This window comes from Xenopus laevis, chromosome 5S (assembly GCF_017654675.1).
Source record: "Xenopus laevis strain J_2021 chromosome 5S, Xenopus_laevis_v10.1, whole genome shotgun sequence".
Classification (NCBI taxonomy): Eukaryota; Metazoa; Chordata; class Amphibia; order Anura; family Pipidae; genus Xenopus; species Xenopus laevis.
In genome coordinates, this window is record NC_054380.1 from 88,553,336 (window position 1) to 88,569,122 (window position 15,787).

General features: G+C 41.0%; 1 protein-coding gene across 1 annotated transcript in view; it reads right to left on the bottom strand.

Annotated features, from left to right (window-relative positions):
• Nucleotides 1-14,638, bottom strand: part of LOC108718044 (solute carrier family 12 member 9) — a 125,234-nt gene extending 110,596 nt beyond the window's left edge. Inside the window, exons 1-2 of the mRNA XM_018265607.2 lie at nt 14,373-14,638; nt 1,658-1,792 (exon numbers count right to left, since the gene is read on the bottom strand). Of these exons, the coding sequence (XP_018121096.1) occupies nt 1,658-1,792; nt 14,373-14,550 (313 nt within the window). The 5' untranslated portion in view covers nt 14,551-14,638. The remainder of the gene's footprint in view (nt 1-1,657; nt 1,793-14,372) is intronic.
• Nucleotides 14,639-15,787: the final 1,149 nt, after the last annotated feature.

A 15,787-nucleotide genomic window follows, 5' to 3' on the forward strand; every position in this document is an offset into this window, starting at 1 on the left:
TTTCATTCAGGAAGCTTAGGAATCCAGTTAGTGCTGAAGTTCATCTAGGGGCAGATTTATCAATGGTCGAGGTGAATGTTCGAATTTAAAAAATTCGAATTTTGAGTTATTTTTGTGTACTTCGACTAGGGAATAGAGGTTTTAATGAAATTCGAATTCCGAAATTTATCATGTACTGTCCCTTTAAGAATTTGAATTCAAGTATTCACCATCTAAAACCTGCCGAATTGGGTTTTTAGAAACTCCCATAAACTCGAAATTCGACCCTTGATAAATCTGCCCCCTAATGTGCAGTTTAGCATTGGCTCTGACCCAGTAACATACAGCAACTGACCAGAATTTTCATCTAGTTCTTTCATCCAACTTTCATCTAACTTTAGTAAAACAATAATACTTCAAAGGGCTATGTGACATATTCACATTTTCTTGTCTATGTATGAACATAAATTATAATGTATTGTGGTATTCTGTTTTGCGCATTCTACAAAGCAAAGTTGTATGTGAACTTCTCTAAAAATTCACTTGCAGAGAATACAAATCTCACAGAAAGGAGGGGTTTTAAATCCAGCATATGAAACACAGGTTTTACTTCAAAGAGGAGATTGCCATCTAGTGACACAATGGAGCAATACAATACTGCCACAAAGTGGTTAAAATTTAATGTTTGCCATCCTTTTCTATGGAGTGACACTAGTTACATGGGGACATACTTATTAAAGGGTTATTTTTTTCCTTCACTAAATTTGCCTCATTTCACAATATCTCATATTTAATAAAAATCAAAAGTAAGGCGTTGCAAGTGTATCGCACCAAAATTTCATACATTCTCTGCGAAAATTCTATACAACTGTAGTGGGGAAAACTCTAGAGAATTTAAGCCATAACTAAATGTCATATATTGTATATTAGCATGTACGGTGTGAGGCAGATAATGAGATGCAAATGTGGCTGAAAAATTCATATTGGTGAAAATTCATTCTTGTGCCCTCGATAAATTAACGAATTTTAGCAGTTTCACTAGTGAATTATAACCTGGCAAAAGGATGCGAATGTTTGTCAGTTCAAAGAATTGTTTTGCTAAAAACGTATAATTTCCTTTTAGTAAATTGTCAACACATTGACTGGTCCTCAAAATTTTAACTATTGCCCTTTAGAAAATATTCCCCATGGTACTTATTACACTTGTGTACTTCTCAATCTAGATTAGGATCTGATGAAGAGCTTGGTATTTCTGTGCAACTCAATTACATCTAGAGCTGTGGAATTAGAGGAAACTGTTGGAAATGTTATGACTAGTAATCTGACAACCCTAAATTACATTTAATAGGTAAAACCTTTGTAGCATATGATTCTACCCCACTCACCCTTAAAATACATCTAAATAGCTTTAACAGTTAATCTCAATTATCTATTAAAACTATTTTCTGAAGAGAAAACAAATCCTACAACATGCCTATGAACCCTTACACATGGGCATTTATTCATGCATTCACCCAGGCACAGCAAGTAAGTGCATTGGTTCTAAGAGGTGCAATCTTACACCCTTTGTGGTCTCACACTTACACCTGTGGCAATAGTACATAAGCCGCAGTATATACAGCCAGTCATGTTAAACAGATAACTTCATACTGCTCAGCTGAATTCTCTGAAAGGATACAGTAAGCTCCACCCGCATCCAGTGCCCCATTGGTAGAAATGGCACAAACCGACAGAACGGTCATACTGATGATAAAATAGGACAATATAAGTATTCCCACTGTTTCATAGAGGCCTGATTGTCCTACCACGAATCCTGCAGGAGAGAGAGAAATCGGAAGTATAATTAGAGCATGAAAGCAAGCAGAACCTCTGGTAAATAAACGTAATTAGATATTAACGTGACATTGTAAAAAAGATTCAACGCATAAAGATACCATTGAAGAAGTGGTCAACAAATTCATTTTCTGTCTATATTAATTCCTAATGAACAGTAAAATTGGCCTTACTTTCTGTGCCATAGCCAGGAAACACAAGCACTGCAGTAAATGACCACTTTAGTAATATTATTAGAGAAGTGTGCAGCATATACCACCCGGTAGACTCCAAAATGATACTGTTTACACAGCAAGAGACAGACAATGCAATGTTTTATACATATATGTATGCCACTTATGGTTGTGGGACACATAAGGGCTCATTTACAAATGAAACCACAATCGTGACAAACTAAAATGCACACTAAATCGAGCAAGCATTGACTTTATTTATTAAAGGTTTCTGGGCCCATACACAATTCTTGCACTTGCAGGGAGTGCCTAGTCTGCTCTGATAAAATATTCGCATGTGTGAAATAACTTCAGTCTAGATGTGGTGGTAATTTCAAGTGAAGCCATCCCAATTCCCATTGCACATTACACCTTGCACCCCCCGTTGTTCTTTTGTGAGGAAATGGATCAAATACAAACCAAAGTTAGGATATAGTTCCCTTTTAAAATCTAAATTATGTTCTATCTACTCTTCTGTTAATGCCTGTGCCCTCAGCGCACACTGAAAACTGACATCAGGCAAGTAAGTCTGCCTGCTTGTGTGTGTGCCACCTACACGTGCAGCAAATGCACATATTCTTGGATTTGTGGCTACAGAAGCAGCCGAGCCAACTGCGGGGTCTGCTTCCTCTATAGTTACGCCACTATCTGCCGCCTTACCTCTAACACTCATCATCCAACCAGATTTTCTCCCTTTGCCCTTCCCCATTCTGCCACACATTTTTCCTAAGCTTGGATGTATGCATTACAAGAGGTTTACATAGATTATTACTATAACGTATCCAGAAACATTGTCTAGAATGCTCTGAATTATAGAAAGACCATCTCCCACATAGTCTATTTTAAAGTGGACCTGTCACCTCCCACCTTCAAATATGGTAACTGATAGGACATACATTAAGGGAAGACAAGATTTTAATTTTTAATTTTGTTTTGCAGTGTCACAGATCTTAAAATCCCCCTCCCTATAAAAAAGCTGTAATCATGTGTCTGTTTTTTAAGAACACGAACATGGTAATATGATTCACTATTACGAAGTAAAAGAAAAAAACAAATAATTTTAAAAACTATAAAAAATAAATAATGAAAACCAAAAACAAATTTCCTAGAAATAGGCCTTTCAATGACATACTAAAGGTTAACTTCAAGGTGAACCACCCCTTTAAAAGACACAGGAGAAATTAGGTCATAATGCTTACCACAAAAAATATAATATTCACAAGTAGTCTTTAATGAAATAAAAGGGGGACATTTATTACAATTCCTGAAATGTAGCAATTTTCCAATGTAGATGTATTTTGTTTTTAGTAATGGTTAGCAGATACATGCCTTCTGGTCAGTTATGGGTCTGGCAGGCTTTGGTTATGAGGAGCTTGATCCATCTTGCGGTGAAAGATTTGGGGGCTTTGCAGTAGTGGGGACCAGGGGTTGAGAAAGAGAGCCCAGAGCTCCAAGATGTTTATGTGGAGTCGACTCTCTTTGTGGGACCACTTGACCTGCACATTCTGTGTTGAAAGACGCCTCCCCAGCCTATGAGGCTGGCATCGGTCATGATTAAAAGTCACTCTGAGATGAAACAAAGTTTCCCTTCTTTGGGAATTGCTTCTTGGAACCACCATTGGAGGGACTGGAGGCACTGTTTTTCTGCTGCAACTGGGTGGGATGAGCATCCAACCTGTGATGTACCCTGAGCCACTTGGAGGAACCCCAACTACAAGGGCAGTAAGTCGAACTGAGCGAACTGCAGTACCTCTATGGATGAAGACATTAGGCCTAGAAGGTGCATGCAGTCTTTGACAATTATTGAGTTGTGTGCAGCTTTGTGTTTGGCTGCCCTTTGGATTAGTTTCTCTGGTGTCTGAAATACTTTGTGGATCCTTGAGTTGTATTGAACTTCAGGGAACACTATTGTCTGAGTGGGTACTAGCGTGCCCTTGGCATTGTTGATCTTCCAGCCGTGTGCTGCGAGTATTAACAGGCACCTTTCTGTGTTGTTCAGAGCAGTGGCATAGGAGGGTGGCCAGAGAAGAGGGTCGTCCAAATACAGGAGCACGGAAATATTCCACTGTCTCATGTAACCCACTAGTGCTGCCATAATTTTTGTAAATAGCTGTGGTGCTTTCACCAGCCTGAATGGAGGTGCACCTAGTCTGCCTAGAACTGCAAAGCAGACATTATTGGCTTCTCTTGGATATTAGGATGTCGATGTATGTAAAAAAAATCATCGGACTCCACATTGGCTATGACGAACGTGAGTGATTCCATTTTGAAGGTGGGCACATGGAGAAACTTGTTTAGACCCTCGAAATCTAATACTGGCTGTGCAAACCTGTCTTTTTTGGGTATGAAGAATAGGTTAGAAGAAAAACCTCTTTGTCTGTCTTTGGACAGTACAGGGATGATGGGTTGAGATGTGAGCATCTCCTTGGCTTTTTGTTTGCACTATTGGTGCTATAACCTTTTAAAGGGGAACTCTGGCTTCCATACCAAAATTTTATAAAGAGGGCCACATAACACAGAACCCCCTAATATACCCATTACAGTTATCCATTTCTTCAAAAAGTAGACAGGGATAGTTAAACTAAAGAAGTAGGCTAGAAATGTTATACATTATGTTTTAGGCTTCTGTACCAGCCCCAGACAACCACAGCCCTTTAGCAGTAAAAATCTGTGACTCCAAAGATGCCCCAGCAGCTCCCGATCTTCTTTTCTGCTGATTCACTGCACATGCTCTGTGCTGCTGTCACTTACTAAGCTTAGGGACCCACTCAAAATATACAGTACACATAGAATACTAATGTCACAGTATAAGGCTGATTAGTAATTAATATGGATAAATACTACATGGCAGCACAGAGACAAAAGCAACTAGCATGAGAATTTAATAATCAGCCCTGTAACATCATCTTACAGAACAACCTCATTTTCTGCTGGATAATTTATGACGACCCCTAAACTTAGCTTCTCAACAGCTGCTCAGAGCCCACTGAGCATGTGAGTGTCGCAGACACTTTCCAAGATGGTGACCCCCTGTGACAAGTTTGAAGTCCTGGATCATTGCTGCTATTAACAGTTCTTCTCTTTCTGCATCATTTCAAATCCTGGCAGAGAAGGAGGGACTAAAACACTGATGTTACAAATTGTAACAACTTCTCCACAGTTTACAGACAGCATGCAGGAACTACATAACCCACAATGCATTGCACTGTGATGGTCTGTTCCTTATTGAAATCGTGTGCAGGGAATTGTGGGGTTTGGAGGATGCAGGCTGAGGACAGAGGGCTGTTGATACAAAGTAACAATAGTCAGACAGCTCAGCAAAGTAGTCAGAGAGATTGTAGTAAGCTAGGCTTAGGGAACTGTCAGAAACCATTAAAAAAAAGTCTGCATATTTTTTAATTGATGTATATTGCAAAGTAGCTTGAAATTATGTTTACTTTTCAAAAATCTTAAGTTATTTTTTTGTGGAGTTCCCCTTTAATAAACAATTTAAGCAGCACAAGTCGACTGTGGTCCAGTTTGACCCAGCCTTTCATTTTATATGGTCTACTCTTGGTTGCTTCTTTGAATTCGGATTTCAGTGTTTCCCCTCCAAAACCTGGTAGCACTGTAGTGTGTCCATTATGATTATTGCATTCCAATCTGATGAATAATATATTGTAATAGCTCAACCTTTTAAAAAAAAAATATTTTTGGTAGATCTTTGATTTGTCTTGCCAACTTCCTTATCCATTCACCTATGACTGTAAATGGGTATTTCACCTTACCTGTACTTTCCCCACCCACCCATTTTTTACTCTTTTTCTTCATTTTTCTGTAGTAATTACCCTATCCAATGAAGGGTCCCCTCCATGTGTCCATCTGTGGTGTCTATAAAGGACACTTAAATGGAAACCTTATTTAGCAGTGAACACCATTTGCATGTGAATGGAGTTACTAGTTACTAACAGCAGGAATATGATGAGGCTATGCTTCCTTAGTGAACCACTTAAAATGAGGGATGCACGTGTAGCCCAAATGCACAGTATAAGAGCAACAGCTTTTGTTTTTTAACCGTCTATCTGTAGAACACATTGTTGCTAGGATAATAATGCTAGGAATTGCACTAGCTTAAATCAAATCATTGGCAAATTAATACGGATGCACCGAATCCAGGATTCGGTTCGGGATTCGGCCTTTTTCAAATCTAAAATAGTGTATTCGGTGCATCCCTACAAATTAACAATGTGGATATTTATATCCAAGCAGAATTTACACAAGTCTGTTATCAAACTACAATGGATAGAAAAGCAATGTACAAAATCAAATGCACAATACGTCTAGAAACAATTGGACAATCTGATGATACAAATTGTTGTGGCTCTGTTATTCAGAATCAGTTGGGCAGTCTAATTATACAAACCACAAAGAATAATTAAGAAAAATGAAAAAAGTCCTTTAAAATCACTTTCTCTTGCCGATCTTCGAACAGTCTCTCATCTGCACAAAAAGTATCCAAAAATGTATATGCAGATCAGCGCCAATGGCAACAAAGAAAGAAACAGAAAAAAATAGCGCAATATGTTTCAATATCAAACCAACACCCAGTGTCCAGGTTTTTTTTTTTTTTTGGAGGTGTATTTCCCCTTTAAATTTCCACTGTTATTGGTGACATGGCAGGAAGTGACGATACACAGGAAGTGCCACGAGGGGGATACACACGCCGGCAGGGCCCCTAGAAATATCTTTTCCTATGTGCGATCATTCTTCACACTATATGTGAGAGCAAATTTGTTTTAAACTTTTATATACTTTTTAATAAATGGTGTTATACTATCCTGGCTTTATATCTCTCTATGGGAACATGAGGAGCTGACAGGAGAAGGAGGGAAAGACCTACTAAACACTACGAGCCATATACTATACCTACAGTTTGTAAGTAGACAATCCAGCAAAACGGTGGTGGAAAAATTGGAAAAACTTTGCATGACACCAATAACAGTGGAAATTTAAAGGGGAAATACACCTAAAAAAAAAACCTGGACACTGGGTGTTGGTGTGATTTTGAAACATATTGCGCTATTTCTGTTTCTTTCTCTGTTGCCATAGGCGCTGATCTGCATATACATTTTTGGATACTTAATTACACAAACCGGCATGCCTGGATTTTTGGAAAGACCACCAAGGCCCGGGCCTAGGGCGACAGAATTTTAGCGGGAGCGGCATAAAGCCGAACCACACCAGCATTGGTTCGGAAGCTCTAGGGCTGAGATACAATCGTTTTTTCAATTTCCCATTTGCCAATCCCCAGCGCTTCCAACCTGATGATGAAAATTTGAGCATGTGCACAAATCAAGGGGAGGGGACAGGGGTGACAAACGGCAGGGGGCTTAGGTGCGCCAGCTATGTAAATCCAGCCCTGCAAACCAGAACTGTCGTTTATTTTATAAGCCTTATTTGCTTTTGAAAGCAGTTAGGCTACTGCCACATGGGTTGGTTTCTCAGCCTGGGTACAAGCGCAGGCCAAGGAACTGCCACTCCACTCTACAGAATGGTGTGCCTGCACCCAGAGATGCTACGCTAGTCTGGGTGCAGACACATGGAGCAGAGTTCAACGTGAAAATGTGCGAGTATGCATTTTCACTCCAAAATCAAATCCATGCAAGGCAGGCGCTGGGTCTCCAGGTGCAGACATCATTCTGCAGATCAGAGCGGATGGGCGTTTTCTCGGTCTGCGTTAATAGGCAGCCGAAGGTACCTTCCCGTGTGGGAGTAGACTTATATGTGATGTTATATAATTATATTAGGTTGTATGTCATATAGTTAACATTTTGTTTTATTCAAACACACACCTAAATGTACAATTTTGTTTTATTCAAACACACACCTAAATGTACAATATTTATCTTGCATTTATATTTCAAATAACAGTATTTGTGTGCAACATATTGTTTGCATAGATTATTATTATTTTTTTTAATATTTGCAATTATTCATATGGATTGAGGCTGTTGTGTCAGTTGCCTTTGATGTATTAAACCTTTACCTGACACAGATCATAAAATTTACAGCGCCTGTAGTCAGGAGCCAGACTGGTTGCTATCAGGTTATCCAACATGTGGTTCACATTATTCCATCTGTAAATGGCAGGGTAGCACTGAAACCAAAGATTATTAAAGAGATGCCAACCAAGAAGTTTTCAGTCTTTGCCATTCCACAGATTGTGCTCCCTGCTCTGTCCAAAGCTACCTAAGGATACAGAAGCTTTGCAATGGTTAATATTTATTTGGGTGCAAAAGTGACTGGCCCTTTAGTAGGGGTGACAGTGAGTGGGTGAGGTGATTGCTGAAAACAGATTGTTAAAGGGGTTGTTCACCTTCAAACACCTAGTTGGTTTCAGATAGTTTACCCGAAATAAAGGATTTTTCCAATTACTTTCTGTTTTCTATGTGTGTTTAGAGTCTGCACCTGAATTACTGAGCTGCCAGACTGTAAGACCAGAGATAGGGACATTAAACTTTAAACTTAGATTTTGAAAAAACGGTAACAAATAAATAATGGAAAGTATTTATAAAAAGTCTTTATTTCTGAGGAACAATCTGAAAACAACGGAGCTGATTATTTGGATAAATAATGGGAGACAGCCTTTCTTTAGTTTGGAGCTTTCTGGATAACAGGCTTCCTGATAATGAACCTTATCCCTGTATTAGGGAAGATTCCAATAAGAACAGAGAAAAAAATGTTCAGTACTCTCAACAGTCTCATGTATTGTTGGGGGCAAAAGCAAAGTGCAAAAAACAGGAGCCATATCTTTTTCTCAGAATGCTCTTAACAGGGACCTATGGCTACTGCTCACAGGTGCAACTCTGCAATCTAGGAAGGAGTACAAAAGGGTCTAGCTTTCTTTATATGCAGCACGGACTCAAGGGTTGAATATGGCGTCTTGGCAAGCCTCTTTTTTGTATATTATTAGGAGCATTGTAGGAACTCAAGGTACTTTAGAGCCCTGTACCTATGAAAATCTTGTACATAATCTAAAAATCTGTTACAGAACTATTTCTACAGTTTCAGACTAGGGTACCTGAGGCCCACTACTACAACTTGACTTGGGCCCACCACCCAAGATGGCCATTCACACCTTCCAAAAAACCAGTCCACTGCCAGAACTACATGTTCTGGCACCCCCTGCCAGCAGGCCTGGACTGGCAATCTGTAGATTCTGGCAAATGTCAGGGGAACAGCTTTAAAATTCTACAGACAGGCACTATATATTAGGGCCAGCTAACTGCATTCCTAAGTATGCATTATGTGCTTAAACAAGTAACAGTACATTGTTTAATTGGTTTACTTCTACCTGCTAACTTTATAAACTGAATTATGTGGTAATAAACTGAACCTTACTTCCTCTGAAAAGTAGCATTTAACCCACTGGTTTTATGTATAATCAGGCACACAGCATAATGCAAACACAGCAGAGCTCTAGTCAATTTGGTATAACTTTCAGGTCTAGGACTTGTGCCCAACTACTCAGTTAGCTAAAGAAGTACAAGTCTTAGCACCTCCAGTCATCAGAACCTTTGATGCATTGCCTCTTGAGAATAGTGAGAGGACTGTAAGCTGGATACACCTGCATGAATGAACATGAATTTATCCTCTTGTTCTCTTAATCAACTACTGCTGAAAGTAGAACCAAAGTTTGCAAATGATACTTAACTGAGCAAAGGTAGTACTTGCTTAAGCTGTATTCCCGTTGCATACTAGACCCTTGCTCTACTGCTATTGCCTTAGCTAAAGCTGGCCATAGACGCAAAGATCTGATCGTACGATTTGAGGATTCGTACGATTTTCGGACTGTGTGTGGAGAGTCCCGTCATTTTTCGTCCGGCGGATCGGTCGTTTGGTCGATTGGACAGGTTAAAAGATTACTGGCGGCTGCCGATAATATCTCTGCATGTATTGCCGATCGTACGATTTTCAGTGGGAGACTGTCCCCAGCTTTGTCGGACATAACTTTCGCAACGGTTGCTGTCAGGGGCAGAATATCTGCTGATCTGTTCTTTTACTACTTTATTTAAACTGACTGATTAGTGGCAGGTCGGTAGATGGGGAAGTCCGATTGTTCGAGGATTCGAACGATCAGATCTTTGCATCTATGCCCAGCTTGAGGCTAATCCCAGATGGGTGAAAATCGGGTGAGAATCAGCATTCTGTCCTGCCTGCACATGGAATAATTGTGTGGGCCCAGGTGCAGGAACACGCAACCGATTTTGGCAAAGAAAAACAAGATTTTGCATACTCACAGCAAAATCATTATTGTGCACCTGCAGTATACCCATGATCCGGGCAGCAGGATGAGCCATTGAAAAACAGCCTGAACATCGTTGCACAACACTGTTAGGAGTATACTTTGTGCCTTTTTTCACAAAGAGGAGTCCAGGGAACAAGGTCAGCGATACTACAGAAATTTTAAGGCTTAGTTCATACACGGAGATTCGGGGACATTTTGTCGCCTGGCAACTAATTGCCTCTTCTTCTGGGCGGCAATCTCCCCGAACTAACTCATGAGGCAACTTCGGGTGACTTCGGAAAATGGTGCGCAGTGTATGCTTTAGCGCAGGCGACTTTTCATTATAGCAGATGGGAAGACACGAGGAGGCAGTTCGGGGAGATTGTCGCCCAGAAGAAGAGTCGATAAGTCATCAGGTGACAAAATCTCCCCGAATCTCCTTGTGTGAACTAACCCTAAAGAATTTGCCTTCAGCAGCTGGTTGCTATTCAGCAGATAGTACACCCAGAATATCCAATGTCAACATAAAGTTAATCCTTATATACCAGTCTATACCTTGTAAACCTTTTTAAAATGATTGGCACTGCCTAAAGAAAATGTGTGTGTGTGTGTGTTGGTATATTGTGTCTTTGTGTAAAATACATTAAGAATGCAGAGCATCCAGTCATGTGATACCATCATCCCCTTACTATACAGCAGCAAAAAGTACAGACTGAAACAATGGTGTACTCTCACTGAGACACAAATTGCTTGTCTAACAATTTTAACTCCTGTGAGCCACACAACAAACTCATTTATGCTGCCCTACCCATTCACATTTATTGTTCAGTGGAAATAAAATGGTGTAATATGTAGGATAAAAAAATAATTTTATATACCAAGTATAAAAAAGAAAGCTGTAATATGTTTCACATACAGAAGCCCTATGCAGTTTACATTTCTGCAAGTTGTTTTCTATTCAATTACCTACCAGGTTCCCCCAGTGGGGTCAGTGTCCAATTTGAATCAAGTACCCTGCCCTCAAGTGAAGTGCACTGCGCAGCCTCTTCCTTCAAACTTTGTTTGGATGTCATCATATTGTTCAACATGAAAATGAGGTCTGCATACAACCTTTTAGGGTTAGTTCACACGAGGAGATTCGGGGAGATTTTGTCGCCTGGCGACTAATCGCCTCTTCTAGGTGACAATCTCCCCGAACTGCCTCCTTGTGTCTTCCCATCCGCTATAATGAAAAGTCGCGGCGCTGAGTTTTCCATAGTCGCCCAAAGTTGCCTCTTGAGGCAAAAAACGAAGCGCCGCGTGTGCTTTAGCGCAGGCGACTTTTCATTACAAAATCTCCCCGAATCTCCTCATGTGAACTAACCCTTAGGGCTAGTCCACACGGGGAGATAGCCACGCGTTTGCGGTCGCGGCGACAAAGCGCCGCGCCAGTCGCCGCGACCGGCGCAGGCGACAGTTTTGTATGGGCGCCTATGTAAAAACGCCTGTGCTAACCACACGAGGCGATGCGCTTTTCAACAGTCGCCTGAAAATGCCTCGCCAGGCATTTTCAGGCGACTGTTGAAAAGCGCATCGCCTCGTGTGGTTAGCACAGGCGTTTTTACATAGGCGCCCATACAAAACTGTCGCCTGCGCCGGTCGCGGCGACTGGCGCGGCGCTTTGTCGCCGCGACCGCAAACGCGTGGCTATCTCCCCGTGTGGAATAGCCCTTAAGTGCAAGTTAATTACATCTATTGATGCAGGCCACGGTGGGAAAATGGGAGCTATTAACTGCTACCAAGATACTGGTGGCTCCAGGGTTATCATGTGTAAATAAGCTCAATTGTGCATGATTTTGGAAACAAACAAATGGGTGCTTTAGGAATCATACTGACAAGCACTTTAACCTACGCTCCACAGCTTCTCTTTTAAAGCGCTTAGCCTCAAGATAGTGAGCATGCTGCGTTCCACCTACGTTCTGCACTTACATGTGACTGCATTCCTTCCTGCGCTCCTCTGCAGCTGAGCACTTTAAAACGGAGTGCAGATGAAAGCACTTTGAAAATAATGGGGTAATTTAGGGTGAGGGTTTTTGAATGAATTTTTGAAAGTGCAAAATGTGCACATATGCACAAAAACATGAAATTTATTAAAGGAGAACAAAGGGCAAAAAAAAGCCAAAAGTTAAGCACACCCAAGTGATTATATTTACTTACCTGACACCCTGATCCAGTGCTCCTATCAGGAAAAAACTGCACCGGCCCAGGGTTCTTCAACTGAGCACCAGTAGAGCAAAAAGCTGAACTTTCTGAAAATTCTGGCTATTTGGCTCCACTGCGCATGCATCTCCCCCAGGAAATTTGAAAACTGAAGAAGAAGAAGGAAGAGGATTGCCCCATAGTGCTCGCTGGATGAACCCCAGGCCGGTGCAGATTTCTACTAATAGGAGCACCAGCCTGGGGTTTCAGGTAAGTAAATATAATCACTTGGGGGTGCCTAACTTTTGGCACCCCCCCCCAAGTAAATTGCCTTTCCTTCTCCTTTAAAGGTACATGTGTCAAAAGTATTTCCGTGCACTGCTACATAACTGAAATGAATTCACTCAAATATGCAGTGATGCAAGAAAACTTACAGAAACCTGTGTTAATGTCCACAACTAACTTGCTCCTGAAAATTCCAGAAATCACTTTGATGCTAAATGCCAGAAATGATGACGTCCCGAGAAGAAAAAACTGGGTCTGTGCCTCAATGTGAACTGGACACAGAAAGTTTTTGTTGTCAGGATGTGATCTGCACACAATTCATTAAGTGCAAGTTTGTCGCATCCATTAACAATTCATTGCATCAGATGAGTCTCCTCCACAACCACAATTACGCTGGAATTATGGGGATAAATGCTGTATTGTGAACACTAAACTATGGATATATCTGGGATACAGACATTTACAAACAGCATGAAATGCATCTTTCTCTACAGAAGCTTTCTCCAGTCACATGGTCCAACCACTTGGCATGGAATAATGTGCTTTCTTTATAAAAATTAGTATTATCAATCTGCAGTACTGCATTACAAAGACACAATTCAAGCAGATCTGCAAACTAATCATCTGACTAACTAGTCCACCACTTGCAGCAGCTATTGCAGTGTGGCCATGACACCCTATGCTAAAAGAGTTCAAATGCTACAGAACACACAGCAACTACATTTGCATTCAACGATTCTTACATCTGCATTCACAGATAATTGTGCCCAATGTTCCCTTTAAATTATTTTTGGCCTGTATGTGCAAATACTTTTAACACTGTGCCAATTTTACAAACTAGTGCATTGCAAATGAAGGCTTTTTTTGAGTGGATATCTGCCTGTTTCCAGTCCATGAGCATAAGCTCGGGTGTCTGCCATTAAATAACACCAGGCAGCCTGTGCTTTTCTACACTGCACAATTAAAAGGATTGTTCACCTTTGAGTAAAGTTTGAGTATGATGTAGGGAGCGAGATTCTGAGACAAATTATTATTATTTGCGGTTTTAAAGTTATTTAGTTTTTTATTCAGCAGCTTTCCATTTTTCAATTTCTCTAATATGGTTGCTAGGGTCTAAATGACCCTAGCAACCATGCATTGGTTTGAATTAGAGACTGGAATATGAATAGGAGAGGGTCGGAACAGAAAGATGAGTAATAAAAAGTAGCAATAACAATACATTTGTAGCTTTACAGAGCATTTGTCTTTAGATGGGGTCAGTGACCCCCTTTTGAAAGCTAGAAATAGTAGAATGCAAATAATTCAGAAACTATAAAAATAAGTAATGAAGACCAATGGAAAAGTTGCTTATAATTGGGCATTCTGTAACATTGCTGCATGTGTTGTGCACAGCATAGTATTAAAGTGTGGCCATGGCTGACCAACCTGCAAGTATTCAGCTACACCATAAGACCCCAGAATCCAATTAGCTGTGACACAGAAGTAGTTGGCACAAGCTGAACATCCTCCCTGAAGATAACATGCCATTGGCTTGTTACTGTCCCAGCACTGAGTTGTACCTTAGCATTACCTCACGTAAGAAGTTGCATATTGAGGAAAGGGGCAGAGTCTTCACTCACCAATGCGAAGGAAGAGCACCACACTGAACATGGACAGCAAGGTGGGTACAACCACCCCAAGGAAGGTGGAGAGTTTTCGGCTCTTTCCAGTGTGTTTGCTCCCATTCTGACTCTGGGGCTCTTCTTCTGCTGACAGGCTGCTGAGCCGATAGGTAAGCAGTGGGCTCCGTTCACTCATGTTTCCCACCCTCTCCCAGTCTCGGTTCCAATAATCCTCTCAGGGAAGAGGCGTTCTCTGCACTTGCCGGGTTTCTATACTTCTGAAAGTAAAAGCTGCACCTCCTATGTCTGAGTAACCAAAGCCCTGCCTCCAGCTGGGACATCCCCATGGGAGGAGGGTGATTTTTTTTTTTCCTTAAGGAGGCTGAACAAAAAAAAATGTTTTTCTTCACAGTAAAATGGCATATACGGTGTCACCTTGCATAGTGCCCCAGGAAAGTGCATACATGTCCAATTTCTGTGCCAGAAGAGCTGCCAATTCCATATATATATATGAGAACACGTTATTCTTCTTTATTTTTATAGCACCAACATATTTCCACAGCACTTTAAATCATACCTCCCAACATTTTGGAAACATTAAGAGGGACAGAAAGATTTGGCAAGACAATGTTTGGCCATGCCCATTTTTGTGGCCACACCCCCTGAATACAAGGTCCATTTTATAAAATTTGGCAGGTTATGTAAGTTTGCATTTTGTGCATGTTATGTGTTATTACAGTTTTGCTAATAAAGGTGAATTGCCCTTTAAGCTGTGAGTCTAAGGGGCAAATTTACTTACCTCCGAAGTCGCGCCAGCGTTGGCTTCGCCGCACTTCGCCAGGCATAGATTCGCCAGGGCTGCGCAAAATCACGAAGATCAGAAGTTGTGCACAAGTTACCGATCGTTTGCGAAGTTGCGATCAGCGGTTCGAAATTACGGTAGCGATGGCAAATTTGCATACAGCGTGCAGTTAAAGTACAATGGACGTATATGCTGCAGAAAACACATCACACTACACAAGGCCAGGGAACCTTAATAAATGTATTCTAATGCCCTACACATGTGCCCACAGTATAGTTTAGGTGCCATATGTTATCAGATGTAAGGGGGAAGGAGGGTACCCTAAAAAAATGTCGATCTTTTTCAGCCTATCACCCTATAAAAAGTAAAAGACGCCAGCGTTTTTTGGGACTTCGAAAAAATGACAACTTTTTTTGGAGCAATCCAAAATTCGCGAAACCGCAGCGAATGTGCACCGGTGTCCAAAAAAGGACACTGGCATCAAAAACGGACGCCAGCGTCAAAAACGAGATGTCAGTGCAGTTTCGCGAATTTTTTGCCATTTCGCGAATCTCGCTGGAAATTCACAAATTTTTCGGGAAGCAAAACGCCCCAAATTCACCCATCACTAGTTACGTCCCTTCGCCAAAGC